Source organism: Impatiens glandulifera, chromosome 2, assembly GCF_907164915.1.
Source record: "Impatiens glandulifera chromosome 2, dImpGla2.1, whole genome shotgun sequence".
Classification (NCBI taxonomy): Eukaryota; Viridiplantae; Streptophyta; class Magnoliopsida; order Ericales; family Balsaminaceae; genus Impatiens; species Impatiens glandulifera.
Window position 1 is genome coordinate 65,242,616 of NC_061863.1, and position 24,632 is coordinate 65,267,247.

The following is a 24,632-nucleotide window of genomic DNA, read 5'->3' on the forward strand; positions in this document are numbered from 1 at the left end:
GTTTATTTTGAGATCCGGTGCATTAGTGTTGGTATGATCGCACCCAATAATTTATTTCTGAAATTGTTTTGTATTGAAACAGGATCATAACGGTAAGAGTCATGCTAATTCTCTTTAATTAAAAAACATAAAAAATTAAGTTTATTTGAAATAATAAAACATTCTAAATAAGAAACAAAATCTATTATTTCTTCTCACGTTAAATTTTTATTTATTTATTCATGTTTTGTTTTTATACTTAAACAATTTTTTTTTTCATTTTTAATTTACACATAGAAAGTTAGATGAATGTACCTACAACATAAAATAAAAAAAAGTTAGTTTAAAAGAAAAATATAATCTAAACAAACATTTTTTCAAGTTTTTATTTATTTAGAAATATATATTTTTTTTGGAAATAATTTTATTATAATTTTTTTATTTTTTATTTTGAAAAAAATCATGTATATTAAAAATGAAAATAAAATAAAATGATAAAACATGATATAAAAATATAACATAAAAAATAATAAATGTTTAATACTTGTTTTTCTAAACAAATATCAGAAAATATCATCATATTAGTATTATAAATTATAAATGTTACCCATCATAATTTTATTATACTTTATATATTATTATTTTTAATTTATTTTAATACAAGTTATAAAATGATTAATGAAATTACAAGAAAAATTTATTTCAATACAAGTTATAAAATGATTAATGAAATTACAAGAAAAAACCAAATGGGTTCTAAATAAATATATTATTGTGTTTTTATTAAAAATAAATATAATCCAAACAAACATTTTTTTAAAGTTTTTTTATTTATTTATTGATAAATATATATTGTTTTTAGAAATAATTTTATTATAATTTATTTTATTTTTATGAAGAGATTCATAAATATTTAAAATAAAAAAATAAATCGTTTAAGTAAACAATAAAACATGACATGAAAATAAAAAATAATAATAAACAGTACTTAATAAGTTATCGAGTTCTTAAATTCTCGAGAATAACGATTAACTTCCCGACAGACTTTACTGACTTTTCTAGACAAATATATGAAAACATAATAATAATATTAAAATTACAAGAAAAAACCAAACGAATTCTAAATAAATATATCATTGTGAATTTATCCCATGTCTTGCATTTAGGGAAAGGCTAAACACAAGAGATCGGGTAAAGAAGTATATGAAGATCCCGGATACAAGTTGTCTACTATGTGAAGAAAATGAAGAAACGACTGATCACTTATTTGGTTGTTGTCCTTTTACATCGGAGCTATGGAAGAAATTTGCCAGAAGCATGAAAATGGCTAGCCTGCCTATGAAATAGAAATAGATCAAAAAGGAAGTCATACTCAAAACAAAGAGAAAAAGCTTCCAGGTCAAGTGTTTTCAAAATCCGATTCGGTACAATAGTCTACCATATTTGGCGAGAAAGGAACTCAAGGATGAACTCGAGAATAAGGAAACATGAGAAGACATTATATTTGACAGCAACACAAATCTACAAACGCTAGGACAAGTACCCATAACTGAACAAAACTGTACACTAAGTTGGAACTGGAAAATCACATTCAAAGAAGTCACGAGAACAAAAAATTATTTAGTTAGATAAACACTTTCAATTGTTTGTGTGTTGTGTAATTCATTTACTTTTAGACTGTTTCGAACTAAATTTTCCTAAAATTGTCTAGGAAATACATAAAGTCATTTGAGATTTTTTAATGAAATAATGTTAAATTGTTTTTTAAAAAATAAAATAAAATAAAATATATTATTGTGTTTTTATTAAAAATAATATTTTAAGAAGTTAGGTATTTATTTTAGAGTTAGTTAAAGAATTTAAACGAGAAAAAAGTTTATAATTATAATAATATTAATAATAGTAATAGATAATAATATAAATAATAATAACAATAGTAATACTGTTAGGATCTAGATCGCCGATGGGTCCGACTAAAGGAGAGTCTCTTACAACACTCAACGGTTGGCGCTAATTCGGTTAAAAATTAACACCGATTTCAATACTGCACAATCTATCACAAACCCTTGAACCGAGTTCAAGTGCGGAAGTGATTTGTTTCAGGTTGAAGCAACACACACAGGATGAATAAATGTGGGATTTGGAGAATATCGGTTTGGAGATTAGGAGGGCGGTTAGAGTAGTAGGAGTCGATTAGAAAAATATGAGTCGGTTAGAAAATTGAATCGGTAGAAAGTAAAACACGAGACAGGTTTTTATGGATGTTCGGAGATAAAACTCCTACGTCACCCCTTTTTCTCAAACTACGAGAAGGATATTCACTAAGGAATACACAAACACAATACACGATCGAGTTTTATTTACTGCTCGATAATCACTCTTACAATTCTCACAGAAATTGTAACACAATTCATAAACACACTCAAGCTTTGAATCTTAGAGAGATACACACTTTGTAACTTGTCCTTGTTCTTTCTTAGCGCTTGTTCACTTGTTTTTCAAAACTTATGTGTTCAGCTTCTCCAGCTTCTCCTTTTATAGGTGAGATGTGTCAACGGTCACATTTCTTCAACGGATAACTTCAAAAGATCAGCATAACATTAAATGCGGTTTAGGTTTCCAAGGCATGGAGCAGACCGACTCGATTTGTCTTTGCTTGATTATTGCAACTGTCGGTTGGACAGTTGCCTGCACCTAGGAGATTGCTCCTATGACTTATACCAGAATAGTAACTGTTTCTTTAGGCAATCTTCTGCAGCCTTCAACATATCATCAGACTTGTACTAATATGGCAATGTCACAGTCTGATCTTTTGATATCATCTTCTGCATATGCCCAAAATGTTTACTTGCACCAGTTTGTAAATTGTTCTTTATTTAATATTTTTTGACTTATTTCTCTAAGTAGTCTTCTCGTTGGATTTGTTCTTTGGATTTGGATTGAGTACTTCATTCTAACTGATCATGTTAGCCGGTTGTTCAGTTCAACCGGACAGTTTCCGGTTTTAGATATTGCTTCTTCTAGCCGGTTTGATTACTTGGCCAGTTGTGATTCTTGACCGTTCGAAGTTCTTGACCGTTACTGCACAATAAGTTTGTTAAGTTAAGCTTTTATTTAACCGGTCAATTTTATCTAACAAACACTAATAAATAATATTAATAATTATAATTATAATAAATTAATAATAAATCATACTAATAAAATTATAGCAATAAATTAATAATAACAATAATAATAATAGTAATAAATAAATAATAATAAATAAATAAATAATAATAATAATAATAATAAATAATAAATAATAGTAAAATAATTTTTAATATTTTTCTTGAGATATTTTATTTAATAATACATTTTTAAATAATGATTTTTTTTGTTATACAATAATATTATAAATTAAAATAATAAATATTTTTAAATTATAAAATCTATTAATTTATTTTTTTGAAAAAATCCATATATATTAAAAAAAAATTGTTTAAGCAAAATGATAAAATAACAAATAAATAAAACAGTATTTAAAAAGTTATCGAGTTCGTAAAATCTTAATAATTACAATTAACACTCCGACAGACTTTATTGGCTTTTTTGAACAAATCATAGAAAGCATTGTAATAATAGTGTTATGAATGATACGCATCGGACGACTACGATCATTAAAAGTTTAACGATTTCTTTTCAACTAGATAGTCCACCATAAAATAATTGGGATGATAACTCAAATATGTAGGCTTGCCATATCAGCCGCATCAATCCAAACTTTCCAACAATTATCTAAATACTCGGACATCACTCAATTAATTCCATTAATATACTCCAAAAATGGTCAAATACTAGTCACCATCGACAATACAAAAGTAAGTTAGTCACTGATTCAACCTCTTCTTGATATATACGACAATAACTAGCCATAATATAACCTTTTTTCATACGCATATCATCTATTAGAATTTCACAATGAATAACGTTCCATCCAAAAATGAGATCTTTGATGGAATCTTTGACTCCTAAAGTTTTTCCCAATAAAAATTATATGGAATCATCTTAGCAAACAACTTATAGCAATGACCCACATGAAAATTATTTATATCTTGTCAACGCATAATGTATTGTTCAAACGATGACATTTGTTTGCATCCTACAAAAATTCGACTAATTTTTAATCTCCTTCTATATCTAATTCGGCTAGCGAAACCACTAGACCGATGATCAAACATGTCATTAACTGTGTCATTTCTACATATAGCAATGGAAGTGATCTCATGATACGTCGTAGCTAGACTTTTAATACTACATCAAATATCGTTCCAAAATATAATCGAAGAACCATCCTCCACAATAAATCTAGATTGCTCACGAAAAATTTTCCACATAGGATAAATTTCCCTCCAAATGTTACACCCCGCTGAATAATTACACATTTTGGTGAACCAACAATACCAATCATTATCATACTTAAAATCTGATTATCGACACCCAAAGACTATTCGACTCCATTGCAAATCTACTACACCATTTTGAAAGAAGAACTTTATTAAAAGAAATAAGATCTCGAATATCTAGACCTCCTTGATCTTTAAAACATTTAACATTATCTCAACTAATTAAATAACAAAACGAAGAGTTAAAAGATCCTCGTAGAAACTTACACATTATTCTTTCCATTTTTACCGCCAAACTTTTGGAGAGAATGGATAACGACATCATATATGTGGGCATAAATGAAAACACATTATTATTAAAGATTAGTCAAAACCCTTTCAAAAATAATCGGTTCCAATAGACTTGGAATCAAAATAAAATTTATTACTAAAGTGATTAATTTCAAAAAAAAAAATTGTTATCATCGTAAAGTAAATAGATAAACCTGTTAATTGGAGATGTACTCCTATTTTTTTTTTATTTGTTAATTTTTTTAATTTGTTTTCATAGTAACAGTTAAAATAAATTAATAATAATAAATTAATAGTATTTATTGGTATTATTAATTTATTAATATTATTAAACTCATTAATAATATTAATAATAATGGTAATAATATATATATATATAATGATGCTTAATTTTTAAAGTGTCCGGATTGCCGGGTCGAGAGTTGTGGTTAATTTGGATATTTATGTGAGAGTAAATGGATACTTGGGTCGGATTGTGGGTTGACCCGTTCATAAACTTAAAACGGTTAAAAGTAAATTTAAAAATGTTATTTGTAGATTTTGAACTTACAACCTAACAAAACAAGTACAACTCTTTAACCAACTAGGCTAACAACACTTTATATTTAAGATTCAACACCAAATTTGATGAACGTGAGACATTTTAACAATAAAAGTTCAAAATTTTAACTAACTAATCTATATATATAATGATGCTTAATTTTTAAAGTGTCTGGATTTCTAGGTCGAGAGATGTGGTTAATTTGGATATTTATGTGAGAGTAAATGGATACTTGGGTCGGATTGTGGGTTGACCTGCCCATAAACTTAAAACGGTTAAAAATAAATTTAAAAATGTTATTTGTAGGTTTCGAACTTGCAACCTAATAAAAACAAATACAAACATCTAACCAACTAGGCTAACAACAATTTATATTTAAGATTCAACACTAAATTTGATGAACGCGAGACATTTTAACAATAAAAGTTAAAATTTTCAACTAACTAATATATATATATAATGATGCTTAATTTTTAAAGTGTTCGGATTGCCGGGTCGAGAGTTGTGGTTAATTTGGATATTTATGTGAGAGTAAATGGATATTTGGGTCGGATTGTGAGTTGACCCGCCCATAAACTTAAAACGGTTAAAAATAAATTTAAAAATATTATTTGTAGATTTCGAACTTACAACTTAACAAAACAAGTACAACCCTTTAACCAACTAAACTAACAACACTTTATATTTAAGATTCAACACAAAATTTGATGAACGCGGGACATTTAATCAATAAAAGTTCAATTTTTTAACTAACTAATCTATATATATAATGATGCTTAATTTTTAAAGTGTCCAGATTGCCGGGTCGAGAGCTGTGGTTAATTTGGATATTTATGTGAGAGTAAATGGATACTTGGGTCGGATTGTGGGTTGACCCGTCCATAAACTTAAAACAGTTAAAAATAAATTTAAAAATGTTATGTGTAGGTTTCGAACTTCAACCTAACATAACAAATACAACCTTTAACCAAATGTGATTGAGATGTGGTTTTTCGAGAGATAATAAACCGGTATCATTTGAAAGTGGTTAAAGAAATATGAATCAAATATTTAATTGACAAAAGTGTGAGGTCACGATGCTAATTATTAAAAATATGAATCAAATATTTGATTGTCAAAGTGAAAGTGTAAAGTCACGAAATGAGAGATTATTCGAAAAAACTATGCGATAAAACATGTGAGAAAATAAGTTGTTTTATCGAAGTGAATAAAATGTGGGATGAGAGCGTTATATTTTTTATTTTAATAATTTTAAATATTAAATAAATATTATAATAATTTTTTGAATTTATTTTATTTTTATCTTTATTCGTGTGCATAGTATTCATTATAAATTAATAAAAAATAATAATAATATTCAATATAATAATATATTAATAGTAATATTATTATTATTAATTATAAATTATTAATAATAATAAAACTAATAATATTAATAATACTAATAAATTAATATTAATAATATTAATATTAATAATAAATAATACTAATACTAATAAATTAATAAAAATAATAGTAATAATAAAAATTATAATATTAATAATACTAATAAATTAATAATAATATTAATAATTATAATATTAATAATAATAATATTAATAATTATAATAGTAATAATAATAATAATAGTAATAAAATAGTAATAAATATAATAATAATAAATAATTATAATAGTAATAAATTAATAATATTAATAATAAAAATAATAAGAGTAATAATAATAAATTAATAATAATAGTGATAACAATAATAATAATAAAATAATTATTAATAATAATAAATTAATAATACAATAATATTTAATATTTAATATTTTCATTTTCAATTTTAATATATATTTTTTACTATTATTTTTATTCAGTATTCTGTTTAATTATATATTTTTAAATAATTTAAATGTTTTTTTGTTATACAATAATATTATAAATAATAATAATATTAATAATACTAATTATTTTACTAGTATTTATTAATTTATTATTATTATTATTAATTTATTACTATTATAATTATTTATTATTATTATTAAATAATAAATTAATAGTAAAATAATTTTTAATATTTTATTTTAGTTTTAATATATTTTTTTGAATTATTTTATTTATTTTTGTTTAAAAATATATTAAAATATAGTATTTATAAAAAAAATGAAAATGTTTTTAGATAGGAGACTTACATGTTTTTTAGCGTAAATAATCTTCTATTTTTATTCTTATTTTTTTAATAATAATTAATAGTAAAATTAATAAAATAATATTAATAATAAATATTAATATTACTATTACTATTAAATTATTAATAATAACTAATAATAAATTAAAAATAAAAATATTAATAACAATAAATTAATAATAAATTAAAAGTAATAATAATATATTATTATTAACCATACAATTTTAATAATAGTAATAATAAATTAATTATAATAATAATAAATTAATAGTAATATTAATAATAATAATAATAAAATGATAATAATAAAAATAATCAATAATAATAATATTAATAAATTAATGATAATTTTAATAAGACTAATAAATTAATAATAAATTATTAATATTAATAATACTAATAAATTAATAATAATATTAATAATACTTATAAATTAATAATAATAATAATATTAAAAATAATAAATAATAAAAATAAATTAATAATTATAAAAATATTAATAATATTAATGCTAATAATAATAATACTAATAAATAATATTAATAATTATGATAGTAGTAAATTATTAATAATAATAATAAATAATAGTAATAAATTAATAATAATAATAATAATAAATTAATAGTAAAATAATTTTTAATTTTAATATAATTTTTGAGTTTTTTATTCAATATTTTATTTATAATATATTTTTAAATAATTTAAATGTTTTTTTATTATACAATAATATTATAAATTAAAATAATAAATATTTATAAATTATTAAAAATATATTAAAATATAATATTTAATAAATTAATTATTTTTATTTTGATAGTTGAATATATATATATATATATATATATATATTAATATGTCATTATTAATTATAAAACAACTCAAATATTTATATATATAAAAAAAAAACCATTCACAAATGTAATCACCACAAAAATAACTCAAAATCATGTCGATCATTAATTGTCACAAAAAGGTTCAAAATATTGTGAGCTGGGAGACTCGAGTTCGGCTTCAATATTCATTATTCGTCTAGATTTCTTTTGATAGCTAAGAAGTTTGTACGTTTTCATATGTGCACGAATTTAGTTGTCTTATTTGTCTTGACCTTATTAATATCTATGAATTGAATATAAAAATTAGAGTTAATGAGTGCTTAAAAAAATGTTTGTATACTTGGAAAATTTATGGAATAAAACATGTAAATAAATTTGAGTTTTGTCTATTTTGAGAATTCGAGAAATAATTGTTAATAAAATTAAGATTTTTTTTTTGTGATGGACTTAAGCTTCATCTCAGCTCTAAAGTAAATTCGCCTAATTTAATTGTGTTTCACTTTACCAGCAATGACTTCTGCCTTGTCATTTAGATTATATTTCAGACAAAGATATTCATGGTAACAAAGATCACAAATATCGCCAATTATTTATGATACAAATTTCATACATTTCTATTTGAGAACAATTTGACACTTCTTCCTCGTTAACTGATTTCTGCCCTATGTATTGATTCTATTTAATGTTCTGAACTTCTAATTGCTCTCACCAGATTTTAATGTTTTCAAAATTTATAAAACAGTTTTCATATATGCACAAAGAATTGTTATGATATCTGCAATTAATTGTAATAGAAACTTAATATTTAAACATTTGGTCATTCATTTACACAATTTGTTCTAAGAAGATAAAGTAATTAAATCTAGTCCATTTGACATAAGATATATTTATAGAGATGCTAAAATTTAAAATTTGATCATAATTATATTTTAGATGTAAAATATATAGTTTCATTTGAAAAAAAATAAAAATAGGAAAGTCATGTTATGTTCTTCACTTACCAAACAGGATTAAAAATATTAAAATGTATTTAGCCAAATATTAAAACAGTTTCTAAAAATAATACAAATTAATGATGTTTATAAATATAAGCAATATTACAGTGTTATAAGCACTAGTAAAAATAACATTTTTGTTGCATAAATTAAGACTACTTAGAAGTTAACATATAAATACCACTATTTTATCGTAGGACAAAAAAATCTTATTTTGTACATAGGAGGTTTATATTATCCATACATCATTCGTACACATTTAATTTAAAGCGTTCTAAATAAAAATTAAATTTATGATATTAAATATCTTAAAAATATTTTAATACTTAAACTACCTTAATAATAATAATGAAATTATGAGAAGGCAAATGTTATTACCAACACAATATGAAAAAAGAGTCGCAAATTAATTAATACCACTCATTCACACTATTTTGTTGTTAATACAATATTTTATTTAAAAAGTAAATAAAATTTATTTAATGCTTGGTGGATAAACTTAAAGAAACAGGCTCAACGTATAATCTAATTCACTCTATGATGCCTAAATAATGTTTTAGTGAATGTCTAACTATTATATAGATATCGAACTTGAACAGTATATAAGAGATTCAAAATTTAATTTGAGTTATATGGGACTCCAACTATCAAAATTTTGGTCATGTAACGTTATTACTTAACAAGCTTTGGTTGTGTCTCTTATTTGACGTGATTTTTTTTTTCAAATTAGTCATTTGGAATATTTTATAAAATTTGAAAAAAAAAATTAAAATCTCCCCTCTCTTTTTCTCACGACTTTAAAGCTTTCACTCTTGGTTTCTTTTTCTTTTTTTCAAATCCTCAATTGAATAATTTTGATGATACAAATAGGTTTATTTGGTTTATTTTGGCTAAAGTGAAAGAAAATTTGTATGAAATATGGATAAGTTTATTTTGGTAGAATGAATTTTGAGACATTTAAGTCCTTACTGTTGTTAAAAATTACGTAGCGTGGCACTGGGTAATAGAGTTTAATAATTTAAAATTTAGAAAAATTGAGAAGGTAAAATGATATTTTAAATAGAGAAATGAAATGATTGTAAAAATTGAAGTGACGAAGAAAAGGAAGAGAGAAAAAATTAACTTTAATCAAAAAAACATTTAAGACACTCCCTAATTAAAAGTACTGTAGCACTAAACTCTATTGTTCTAATATAATTTGCTAGATATAGGAAGTCAGAGAGTGTGTGTTGCATTAATTAAATTTGGTAATCAGGAATCCTGGTAATAAAATAAATTACTATTGCTCTTTATATATATATGTTGTAGGTACTAGTGTTGAATATGTTGACAATCGTACTTAGTTGAGTTATTCAAATATAAGATTTGGAGAAGATGAGAAGAAAAGAGAAAGGAAAACTTGTGTAGTGTAGGAGGAGGAGGGAGGGAATTTTTAATTTTTTCACTCTTTTATAAAAAAAAAAAATATTAAGTAGCATATAATTTAAGAAAAATATATTGCAACATATCAAACTTCTCGAATTTGATAATTAAGCTTTATATGGCTTAAATCAAAACTTGAGTCCAATATGATAAAAACCTTCAAAATTTGAGATAAAATGTAATTGACTCATTAAATAATTACCATGTCATATTTAAATATACTTTATCAAAAGGTTTGATCAATTATTGTAAATAAGTTATTTGTAATGTTTCTCTTGAGAATATTTATTTAAACGGAATATTATTCCGAAATATATATTTTAATTCTAAACAAAAAATAATATAAAAATTCAATAAATATTTTCAAATGAGCCCCTCCTCAGCTTAACATGTGGAATTAAGAGTGTCATTGTAAATTTGTAATGTAGGTTGAAGATGCAAAATATTGATGTCTAGCAATTTATTAATTCATGATGTTTCATAAACTGAATAATATTATATATATATATATATAATATTTTATTTTAACTATTTTATTAAGTATTATTATTTTAATTAAATAATTAATAGATTTAAAAATGAATTGATTTAATTAATGACTTTGGAGATTGAGAAAAATATTAATATTTTAAATGAGTGCAGAAATGTCGTATAATTGAAAAATAAAATAAAAAGTAGGTAGATGTGAAAAGGATTGTGACATACTGAATTAATTGGTGTCTGACATACTGATCGCTTGATAATTAATGAGAAAATCCAAATCATGCATTGGGATGTGAGTGTGTGTGGGTGTGTCGTAATTCATTGTTATCTAATTAAGTTCAAATTATTTTTCTTATAACTTATTTTTAAATTTATTAATTAATTTATTTTATAAATATAATATATATATATATATATATAATTAAAATTAATAATACTTAATTACATAATAAAAAAAATAAATTTAAATACTATATATTAAAATAACACACATATTTTAATTTACTTACTTTTATAAATATAATATATATAATTAAAACTAAAGATACTAAATTAAATAATTCAAATAAATATTATAAATTAAAATTAAATATTATACACTAAAATAAATTACATTTAAAATAAAATAAAATCTATTAATTAAAAATAAAAGACTTTATTTAAAAATAATATATATAATAAATAGAAAATAAATATATAAAAAATAAAACAAAATATATTGTATAGAAAATAAAAAAAAAATTGTAAAATTTTTTATTTTTAAAAAATTATAATCCATATAATTTTCTATTTTCACATACTATGCCAAGTTATTTAATATTATATATTGAATAATGCCACAAATTTATAAATACGAGTGTAACACAATTTTTAATTAAATTATTGAACGTTTTAACACATAAATAATTGAAAAATATATGATATTTTCATTATTTATGAGGTAAGTAAGAAGAAGAAAAATATATAAAAATAGTCAAAGTTTACCAATTGAAACTGAATTGACCATTCTCAAAAGTGAAAGTTTGTGGATGATACATACATAAAATGAAATACAAGGCTTAATTTGTGTATTGAGCGTCATTTTATTTTATATAATATTTATTATATATTTTATTTTCTATTATTTTTATTATAGTGTATACTATTTTATTTTAATTTATAATATTTATTTTTAATTTAATTATTTAGTTTTAATTATATATATGATGGGTAGACAGAAATTCAACGTGAAAGAATCAATGTATAATGAATAGTGAGACTGACCATTACTTCACTTTAATGCTGTCCCAAGTCCCAATTCCCAATCTCAATATCCACATCCCTTACAATATGGATCTTATGTCTAGTTGATTGGACTTAAAATATGATTGAGTAATAAAATATTACATTGATTTTAATTTATAACAACATATCTTAACGTTTAGTAAATAACTTAAAAATGACAAATTAAAGTGGCTAATCGTATAAACACATTCAAGTTATCAATTCTAATAAATTTAAATACTTCAAACATATCTAACCGTATATTCGAATATTATACTTAAATAATCTGAAAAGGATGAATAATTGAGTGAATTTTTTTCTTGCACGAGACACTGAGTCTTTTTTATTTATAATTACTAAACAATCCAGTAATATCCTTTTGATCCGATAAATTCATAAAATAACATTATTTTATTTAATATTAAGATTATTATTTTAGTAATTTTATTCAAAGTAAATTACCTATATATATATTTTTTATTTTATTTTTTGATTTTTTAATAAAGAGTTATAATTTTTTATGTTAAATGTGACAAATTAACATAACTCACTTGACTAATAAAGAAATTCAATGTTTCTTACTTGTGTATATAATAATTAATAGAGGTGATTAATGATAATAATGATGATCACAATTTATTTTCTATTATATATATGATACTACAATTATATAATTTTATGATTAATACATAGATCCATTATAAACTATTTACTAATTTTAAAATTCACAACCTTTAAAATAGTAAAAATAAAAAATATCATTGTGAGAGAGAAGATAAAAGATTTAGAGCTTTCGGGTTTGGAATAAACCCTTAATTATTTAAAATTGTTGTTTTAAAAAAAAAAATTGATGAGAATCGGATGATACTGACTTTTTATAAATTCTGTTTTTTAAAAACTCAATTGAACAAGCTTTTAGTGAATATTTAGTTATTAATTTTAAATTTACATGATATATTATATGTAACAAAATTTAAAGGATGTTAAGTTTTCTTTTGAAAATTAATTTACTTTGAAATAATAATGTATTCTTTAATGAAAATTTTAAGTGATTCATATTTTAATAGCTAATTTCAAAATTTATATTATTCATTAATTTTATTGTTAATATTATAGTATTACCCTATGTTTTTATAAACTATTGTAATTAGTAAATATATAAATAACATAAAAAAAATTGAAGATTAACTTAGCTGAATTCTTGTTTTCCTAAGCTAATGATCATTTGAGAAAATACTAAAAACAAAAAATATTTTAAAATTTAAATGAAATAAATTTTGAATAAAGAGAGAATTAGTTGAAATGGAATTTGATATAAATTCCAAAATCCAAATCAAACAAAACCCTGAAATCTGGTTTTCTTGATTTTTTTCTGATTTTATATATAGTGTAGAGGGCGTAGCGAAGTTGAGATTTTTTAAATAATAATAACATAACCAAATATTATTTGAACTATAATTTTCCTCGTTCATTGATCAAAATATTAAAATATTTTTATATAAAAATAAATTTATTTTATTATTAAATATTAATACCTTTTAAATCATTTAAAAAAATATCACTTTTTTAAAATTATCATATTAATAATTATTTTTTAAATAACTTTAAATACCTCATCAAAATGTTTTAATATTAATTATATTAAAAATATTTTAATCAATTATTTTTTTTAAAAAAATCTTAAACTTTTTTTAATTTTTTTTAATAAATATTGAATTGCTTATTAAGGCAAATGTTATGAATATCACTATCAAACATTGTCTTCCTCTAATTAAAATCAAATTCTTGGATTGACATATGAACTTAATAGGATCATGTAATTCGATCAAACTAATGAAGTTGAATGACAATCTAAATCATGTAAAAACCATCATGAATTAGGCAATCATGTTAATTTCTAAAAGCGAAATTAATTAATAGAGTTGACACATGATTAACACCAAAATAGTTTAAGGGTAATAGTCGACTAAAGAAACCAACCAAAAGGTTAAGAAACCAAAAGGCAACGATTTGACTTGGAAAAGTTTTGAGTTTAAGCGAATAGTTGACACATAATTAATTTGTTTTGTTGTTAGAAAAAGTAGAATAATAAACAAAGTCTTGATCGGCTTCAAGCTTGTGCATATCTTCTTCCTCCAGGTTAATCCAAGCTTCAACTCCATCACCCGACTCCGTTGGAAAATAACCGACCACATTCTTGAAAGGCACATGAACCGAACTTGCCCAAACCGGTCTACCCCACCCAAAGTCAGCATCGTAGATCGGGAACCGGTTCAAGCTGCTAAACCCGAACGGAACCACTTCACCTCCGATCAGCTCTCCGATTTCCTTAACTACCAAATCCATGTCACCTCTCTGCAGCCTTTTCACATAATCCCCGTCAATCTTCTTTATTCCATTCCTCATACTGCTCACCAACCTGTACACAATCTCCTCCGGTTCAACGTCTATCTCCGGAAATGCAAGTGAGAACCGGCTTATATTGCCGAACAGATTATCGGGCATCGGCGGATCGGCCCGTACCCTCAGATTCACTCCCTGGGTCACAACGTATTTAGTTCCTTCACGGGTGGGGGGGTTCTCCTGGAATTTTAAGAACAGGATCCACATGAAGGCGGAAATCGATTCAATTAAGCTTGGCCGGAGCTCCGGTTTAGTGTACTTATCTCGGAGATGAGACAAGGCTGAACCAGTAAAGGTGACGACTTTTGTCACAATTTTCAGGGCTGTTCTTTCGGCCGGAGCCTCAATACCGGGTTGATTAGGATCATCGCAATCGCCCTTGCTTATCGCGAGCAGTTTAGACATGTCCTGAGGCGGGAAGATCGATGCAGCATCGAAATTGGGTGGCGCCGGCGTTACGCCACCACCGCGACTGCTGTTGGCCCAGGAATTAACGAAAGTGATAATGGAAAGGGCGTCGGCTATTTTGTGTGAGCAGCAGATTCCAAGGGCCAAGCCGCCGCACTGGAAAACGTTGGCCTGGATTGCTAAGATTCGGTCGTCGTCGACGATTCCCATGTCCGGGAACGGGAGCAGGAGATTCAACTGATCGGCGATTTTGTTGTCGATGAAATCTGAGAGGCGAATGTCGACTGTGGATTCGGAGAAGTGGACGCCGGCGTCGTTGCAGTCGATGAATAGAGGGTCGGTGGCGCGTCCAGCAAGGGGGTAGTATATGGGGAGTATATCGGAGAGGGATTTCTTGAGAGAGTCGATATTTTGCCGGACGGAAGCGGCGGTGGCGGTGGTGTTGGCCGTAGGTGGTGGCCTGTAAAAGTAAATGAAGGGCATGTAGAATTGAGGAGTGAGTTGATCGAGGAAGGAACGGTTGAGGCGGCGAAGATGGGTGGGTGTCGGCACTGCAGGTATAATAACATCAGTTGAGGTCACCACCACTTTCATGGCTGCCATTTCTCAAAACAATAATAAAAATGAAGAAGATAACTTTGAGTAGCCGATCGAGAAGAAGAGGAGATCAGTTTAAGTTAAACAAATGCACGTGGAAATAAGAACAGGTATACATGCATCTTCTTATATATATACATAAACAAGTGGAAATCATAAAACTATATTTTACTCCTTCAACTTTTTATTATTCACATTTGTCAAATAAATAATATATATATATATATATATATATATATTTAAATATTAAAAATTACAATAACCCTTCCATTAAAAACATTTTAAGTAAAAATTATTCATATTGTTGTTAAAAAAATATTGTTATATAAAGTTAATAAATAAAATGTTTTATTGCGAATAAAGTCAAATAAAGTCAGTTACAAGAGACTATGTTAATATTTTTTTAATTATTATTATAAATATATTTATTTTATCTGTATGTGATGTTATTTTTATATAATATATTATATCTTTAAAAAAAGAACTTAGTTTCATCCCAAAATAAATTTTATCTAAAAAGAATTTGTTTTTAATAATAATAATAATAATAATAAATTGACATATATAGAGGCATAAGTAGTGGACACGAAAATGGATCCTAATGTACGTACGTAAGCTTTGTTATAAATAATAATAATAATAATAATAATAAAAATAAAAGGTGTCATGCATAACTCGGTTACCAAATAAAAAAATGCTATAAAATTTGACTAAGTCTAGTACAAACAAAAGCAAATAATATATTTTACATAGAATGAGGTAGAAAGAAATAAGTTTAAGTTTTATTTTTATTTTTGTCTATGCAACATAATATATTATTTAAAATCAATTATACATAATATAAAGAATAAGTATATTAGGATAATAGTAATTAATAATTTAAAATCAATTACTCAACAATAATATTTAATATTGATACACATTTAAACATCAATTTTATATATATTACATAAAAATTAAAAGTATAAGAATTATTAATCAATATAGAACTTATCTAATTCAATAAAAAAAAAAAGTAATGATATATACAACACCCTTATACAGTACATTCGCATAACACCTATCTCACTTGGAAAAAAAAATATTTTTTTCTCTCTTGTATTTTTTTAAAATATTTTTTTTTTCTTTTCAAATAAGATAGGTGTTATGGGAAAGTACTGTATAAATATAAGAGTGCTGTATATATCATTACTCTAATAAAAACTAACTTTCATTCTTTTTATCATTTAATATTTAATTTGACATTGACTTTATAAAGGTAATTTACTTTCTCTTGAATTAAAGAAGATTTCAAATTAATTAATTACCCATCCAATATTTTGAAAATAAATCGAATATTGAGATATTCCAAAGCAAAATCTCAAAAACATTAGTGTGATTCCAAAGTGGACAGTAATTGGTGTGTCACATATCAATTAAATAATTAATGAGAATCTATAAAAAAAAAAAAAAAAAAACATTAATAGGACTTTAAATTATTTCACTCTAATATATGCTAATCTATGACACAAATCTCTATCCCATCCCACACAATATGGATCTCTTGCATTGAGTTTGTTTGATTGGACTTAAAATACCATTAAGTCAGATAAAAAATATTATAAAATGTATTTTACCGTTTAGCAAATATACTTAAATAATATGAAAGTGAGATCTATTTTTTGGACGTAAAAGATGAATAATTGAGATCCTTTTTGAATTTCAAATGAAAATTTGTGGAATACAGAACCTTTCTTGACTTATAATTTATAAACAATTCACTAATATCCAACATTTTTAATGTCATTTATTTATAATTATATAAATAATAATATAATCCAAATATCTTTGCTCACGGGTGTCTATTAAGACCTAAAGTTTAAAAAAATAAAAGAGTTCTAATAATTACATAACAAAAAAATAGTTATGAAATATTTAAATTAGTAGATAACCCTATTAAATATTTATTTTTTTTGATAAAAAATATATATTAAAAATATGAAATTAAAATACGAACAGAAATTATTTTGATGGTAAATTTTTCAATTTTTGTATTAGAAATACCAAGGTTGCAATAATCGGTAATCGGTAATCGGACATTAATCGACACATACGGATTAATGATTAATTGAATTAATCGAGATTAATCGAATTAACCGTTTTTAGCATAAACACATTATTTTTGAAGAATAATACTAAATTCATACATAAAAAGTTAAAAACACACCCAAATTCATACAGAGTCGCATTGAATACTAAAATTATCATCCAAAAGTATATAAAGTTATAAACTAAAGTCTAAAAGTCTAAATACATCCACAAACACATCAATCTTCATCCCATATACACTCATCATCATTATTTTCATCAATGTCTTCTTGTTCAGATACAAAATCTTCATCTTCTTCGCAAGGTTTTCTCAATTGGACATCATTGTCATCTACATATCTTGCGCTCCTTCTAGGTTGAAGTATTTACCAGTGAGAACACGATTTGGAATGGACGATCAACAATGGCGACGCCGATTTCAGACTCCCTGGACGAAATGACCAACGACTCAAATAAGAGAGAGAGGGTAATAGGAAGAGAAATGAGAAAATGAAATTGGAAGAAAATTATTTATATTCTTTATAATATAATTTTTACATGTTAATAAAAAATTAGATCGAGTTTGACCCGAGTTAACCGGGTTCAACCCGAGTTGACTGATTTTTTGTTATCGATTCCGATTTCCGATTAATCTCGTTTTTCAACCTTGAGAAATACTAATAAAAATATTCAAATTGAGAATAAAAATGATCAAATAATTAAAAAAATTAATTAAAAAAACTGTTTTTTTTTCTTATGATTATCCAATAATAAATTCACACCTTTATTTTCTATTGTTTAACTATTTTACAACAAATAATATAAACACTTTTTTTTATTAGAGTTTTCATTTTTCAATGCATATATATCATGAAGTTAGATTTTTAATATATTACTATTATTATAATTACTATTATTATAATTACTATTATTATTATTATTGTTAATTTTTTACTATTATAATTATTAATATTATTTATATTATTACTATTATTATTATTAGTATTATCATTATTATTAATATCATTAATATTATTACTAATTTATTATTATTATAATATTATTACTATTAATTTATTATTAATAATTTATTATTATTAATTTATTATTACTATTATTAATTATATAATAAAATTATTAATATTATTTATGATTATTAATGTACTAAAATTATTATTAATATTATTAATTTATTACTATTAAGATAATATATTATTATTATTAATTTATTACTATTATAATAATTATTATTATTATTATGAATTATTAATGTTATTAGTATTATTATTAAATTATTTTTAATTTATTATTATTAATAATAATTTATAATTATTATTATTAATAATTTATTATTACTATTATTAATTTAATAATACTATTATTAATATTATTTATTAATATTAATTTATTAATATTAATTTATTACTATTATTATTAATATTATAAATTTATTACTATTATTATTATTAATTTTTACCACTATTATAATTCATATTATTAATTTAATACTATTATTATTAATATTATTTATTATTATTAATTTATTACTATTATAATTATTATTAATATTTTTATTAATTTACTAGTATTATTATTAATAACATGTCTGTATTTTAGAGGATCGAAAATCCAAGATGCTAACTATCTTCTATTTTATCTATTGATTAGCAAAGAATTCTTAAGAATAAAGAATTTGAAGACCGTCCTTAATTCAGAATTTGATAGGAAGGACTTAGGTAGTGCTGAAAAAACTATGAGCATAAAGTTTATAAGAGACCGAGTGAAAGGCTTAATGACTCTCAGTCAGAAGAGTTATCTTGAAAAAAATAATAGACAAGTTTGGGATCAGATGAGCCAAACCAGCTAAAATGCCTATTACAAATCAGTTTCTTTTAACAGCTACAAGTTCTTCAAAAACTAGTTCAGATCAAGCATATATGAAAAAAGTTCCTTATTCTAGTGTTGTTGGATCAATCATGTACTCCATGTTTGCACCAGACCAGATTTAGCTTATGAGATCAGCACCTTAAACAAGTTTATGGTAAATCCAAGTAGGGATCATTGGTTGGCTATTAAATGGCTATTAAGATATATTACACTGGTAAAAAAAGGACCTATACCGACGGTTTTTCCCGAAGGTTTTGTAAACCTCTCATAAATACTCCCGAGAGGAACAAATCTTTCGCTATTAAAAATAGATTCTGAGAGGGGTGTAAGACCTTTGGGTTTCTTCATTAAGTTTTACAAAGAACTTTCGGTTTTTAATTACCTTCCCAAAAAACCCAAAAAAATTCTAAGTGTTGGATGTGGGTTATTTGCGAAGTTTTTGGGAAAAACCTTCGGTTTTAAAAATCCCTTGGTTTTTTAATTGCGAAGGTTATTCAAAGACCTTTCGGGTTTGCCTTTTTTGAAAATTTCATTTCCGAAAGTTTTACAAATAACCTTCGGTTATGCTCAATAAAAAAATTCTAATTTTTGAAATTGGTTTTTCCGAAGGTTTTTTAATAAACCCTCGGTTTTGACTAATATCAAAACCGAAAGTTTTATGAAAACCTTCGGCCTCAACCTCTATAAATACAAACCATAACCCTTCTCTTTTTCATTCCGCTCATCTCTCCTTTCTCTCTCTTCTGCCGCCGCCGCCGCCTGCCTCCTCCAAGCCGCGGGTTCTTCTCCTCTCTTCCGGTAATTTGTTTGATTTGGTTTTTTTGTTTTGTTTATTGTAAGATTTAGATATCTTAATTAGTTTATATATATATATATATATGCATATTATATATAGATCTAGATTTATGTTAGTTTACGTTATTTTGTTTGATTAATATATATATATACATATATCTGAAATGCATTTAGGATATGGGTGATTCGACATGGAAGAGACTTCGGCGTACACCGGAGAAACTGCATCCGTGTTACCAGAATCTGATAACACAATCAGAAATTGCGGCACGTGAGGAAGAGGTCAGAAAGATGACGCTGGAAATGGAACAAATTCGATTAAGGGATGCCGAAAGAGGTCGTTTGCTCAGTGAAATCAAAGCGGACCGGGCCGAAATGTCTCAGAGATTAGAGAATCTTGAACAGGAACTTGTCTTGTTGAGGAGTCGACTGAATCAACCACCCCCTCCTTCTACCCCATCTAATAATTAATTTCTAGATTTATTATGGATTTATTATGGGATTATGACAGTTATGTTTTAATTTTTATGAATTATTGTTATTATGTTTGTTTGGTTGAATATGTTTTAAATAATTATGTTTTTGTTGACTTTTCACCTTTTTTATAAAAAAAAAAACGCATCGCCAAAACCGAAGTTTTATTTGAAAACCTTCGGTTTTTACCCATTTTTTCTTTTAATCTTGAGGTTTTTACCCATTTATTTTTAAATGTTGAGGTAAAAACCGAAGGTTTTCAAATAAACCTTCGGTTTTGACCCCTCATTAAAAAAATCTGATTTTTTTTCTGAGATGGAAGAGGTTGTTAGTAACGAACCGGGAATATCGGATTTTGAATTGACGGAGAGGGTGTTCGGACAACAAAAACACGGGGTAGTCTTCAGAATGGGATCAGGCGTCCGGCCCACACACTTTCGTGAGGATCGTCGTAGTGGAAACAGTTCACAGCGAAACAATGAGCGATTGTTAGAAGAGAATCAAATGATGAAGCTCAAGCTGGAGGAACTGGAGAAGAGGGATGAAGAAAGAAGGCGCAGAATGGATGAAATGCAAGCGGAAAATGAAGAAATTGTGGAAAGAATGGAGAGGGAGAAGTCAGAGATGAACGCAAGAATGGAGAGAATCGAATTGTATATGAGGCAAGGACCACCTCCTCCCCCCACAAGCTAAGGTTGTTTCGATTCAAAACATTTTTTCATTAGTGGTTGAATTTAGAACAGATTGTTCGGAATATTAGTTTGGTGTCGAATTTTGTAATGTTCATGATCAATTAATGTGATCGTTTAATGTATGTTGCATTTCTTTTATCATTGATATATTGGTTTGACTGAACAGGTTTTGGTTGCGAACAAAATAATCCGCACATTTTTAAAAATTTACAGGAAAAAACCGAAAGTAAAAATGAAATCTCTCGGGTTTTCTCTTTGTGGAAAAACCGAGAGATATTAGAAAACTCTCGATTTTTAGCCGAAGAGAAAACCGAGAGTTATATGAAAAACCCTCGGTTTTTACCCAAAAGAGGAAAAACCGAGAGTTTTCATATAAATTTCGATTTTTTCTGTTTGTGGGAAAACCGAAAGTTTTGTAATATCTCTCGGTTTTTCCACAAAGAGAAAACCCGAAAGTTGTTTGCAAAACCCTCGGTTTTTCCACACAGAGAAACACCGAAAGTTATTTGTAAAACCCTCGGTTTTTCCACAAAGAGAAAAACCAAAAGTTGTTTGCAAAACCCTCGGTTTTTCCACACAAAGAAAAACCGAAAGTTATATGAAAACTCTCGGTTTTTCCACAATGAGAAAAACCGAAAATTATTTGCAAAACCCTCGGTTTTTCCACACAGAGAAAAACCGAAAGTTATTTGTACAACCCTCGGTTTTTTCAAAAAGAGAAAAACCGAAAGTTCTTTGTAAAACCCTCGGTTTTTCCAAAAGAGAAAAATCCGAAAGTTTTCATATAACTCTCGGTTTTTCTCTTTGTGGAAATCCCGAGAGAGTCAATACCGAGGGATGGCGAGAGTTACTAAAACCTTCGGTAAGGTCTCTTTACCGAGAGTTATATGGTCAAAACCGAGAGTTTTAACTCTCGGTTTTGACCACTTTTTCACCAGTGTTGCCTCTACAATCGATACAGATTTATGCTATAAGAAAAAGAATACTCCTGAAGTAATAGTCATCGAGTATGTGGATTCAGACTACAATCAGAGGTAGCATTATCAACCACTGAAGCTGAGTACATAGCAGCAACAGAGGCTGTAAAATAGGTCATGTGGATTCAAGGTCTACTTCAAGAACTCAAGCTATTTAAGTGGCCTGTTACTATCTACACTAATGGCCAAAGTGCTCTTCATTTGTGCAAGAACTCTGTATTTCATGATAAAACGAAACATGTGGACATAAAACATCATTTCATTCGGGAAAAGATGGCACAAGGTGTAGTTTCAATTGGTAAAATTGGAACAGAAGATAATCCTGCTGATGTTGGAACAAAAGTGTTAACTTTAAGCAAGTTTAAACATTGTTTAAAACTGCTTAAAGGTTAAGTAACGTGAGCCGTGGGTGGCTTCAAGCAATGATGCAATCTGAGTTTATTGATTCCACTAGAAGTTGAAGAATGATCAAACAACCCAAGTTGGAGATTGCTGATTTTGGGTTAATTGTTAAAAGTTATTTACTGAACCGGTGCTTGAGCCGTTTTTGGTCTGGTTTAATTAATAATAAAACTGGGTCATTCATTTTCTGTTATTATATATTGATGACAACTAGAGGATAAGAAGTTAAGTTTTTGAGCATTCTGAAGGTTACTTTTTTTTTTTGGGAGATTTTTTGTGAAGAATTTTTGCAAAGAAATATGTGTAGGAAAAGGAAAGATAGTGTGTGCGTGATTGTAATCTGATATATTTTTTTTTATAGTGGAATCAAGCTCCAAGCTGAGCTTGACGGAGACGTAGATTTGATTTTGGCTGAACTTCGATATTAAATATTGTGTCTTCTTTTATTCATCTTTTTAAAAAGATTGAATTTCTAGTTTACTTTGCAATATTGTGTTGATCTTATAGAGTATTTACTCAACCCTTCAAAACCACATATTTATCTCATAATGTTGTTGTTCTCTCACTGTTTGGCTACTTCGTTTGTCTATAATTAGCTAGCTAGGATTCTAAGGACTATCTCCTCTTTACAAAATGAATATATAGATCAATGAAAAAGTTATAGTTAAGGTAATATTTTTCTTGTAATATTATTTTGTGTAATTAGTAGCTTATTTTATAACATATATAGTTAAAAAGGTAATTTTATTTCCATGAATGCATTGATAATTATATATATAAAAACTAGAGCATCCAACAATCACGAGCTCGGGCCCTGCGAGGGGGTTTGGCCTTGCCGGCGCCATTCTTGGTGTTGATGCTCTGCTGCCGCTTCTTTGAATCATCAATTCTTCTCTGTCGCCTCCTGCGTGTTTGCGTTTGCGTTTGCGTTTCTTTTTTTATTAATATTAATTAATTAGAGAAATGAATGAATGAATTAATTAATTACTTACTTGGCAGTCATGACCTTGACGAACTCATCATAATCGATCTGACCGTCGCCGTTAACATCAGCTTCCCGGAACATCTCATCGACTTCTTCATCGGTGAGTCTCTCTCCCAGATTCAACATCACGTGACGGAGCTCGGCAGCAGAGATGGAGTCGTTCTGATCCTTATCAAACACTCTGAAAGCTTCTTTCAGATCCTCCCCCCCACCACCGCCGCCGCCGGAATCTGCTTCCGTCATCTTTCTCGCCATCAGTTCCAGGAATTCAGGTAAATTGATGGTTCCGCTTCGATCGGCATCTACTTCGTTAATCATCTCTTGAATCTCAGCCTCCGTTGGATTCTTCCCCAATGATCTCATCACTGTTCCCAGCTCCTTTGTAGTTATACTCCCTGCATTCATGCATGCAACTAATTAATATATTTTCATTTCTAATCCAAAATATATATAAAAAAAAATTATCCGACCATCTCCATCCTTGTCGAAGAAGCCGAAAGCTTCCTTGAATTCTGAGATCTGATCATTGCTAAGGTGATGAGCCATACCATAAACAAACAAACAAGGCCAGTTCTTGAGATAAC

General features: G+C 26.1%; 2 protein-coding genes across 2 annotated transcripts; both read right to left on the reverse strand.

The window, feature by feature from the left end:
- Positions 1-1,238: 1,238 nt before the first annotated feature.
- On the reverse strand, positions 1,239-15,775 carry LOC124925232 (stemmadenine O-acetyltransferase-like). The gene is made up of 3 exons (XM_047465202.1): positions 14,451-15,775; positions 1,418-1,509; positions 1,239-1,315 (listed from the first exon to the last, which is right to left on the reverse strand). The coding sequence occupies exons 1-3, from the start codon at positions 15,773-15,775 to the stop codon at positions 1,239-1,241; spliced, it is 1,494 nt and encodes a 497-aa protein (XP_047321158.1).
- Positions 15,776-23,790: 8,015 nt separating this feature from the next.
- Positions 23,791-24,632, reverse strand: LOC124926822 (calmodulin-like). The gene is made up of 3 exons (XM_047467132.1): positions 24,519-24,632; positions 24,056-24,443; positions 23,791-23,967 (listed from the first exon to the last, which is right to left on the reverse strand). The coding sequence occupies exons 1-3, from the start codon at positions 24,592-24,594 to the stop codon at positions 23,847-23,849; spliced, it is 585 nt and encodes a 194-aa protein (XP_047323088.1). The 5' UTR covers positions 24,595-24,632; the 3' UTR covers positions 23,791-23,846.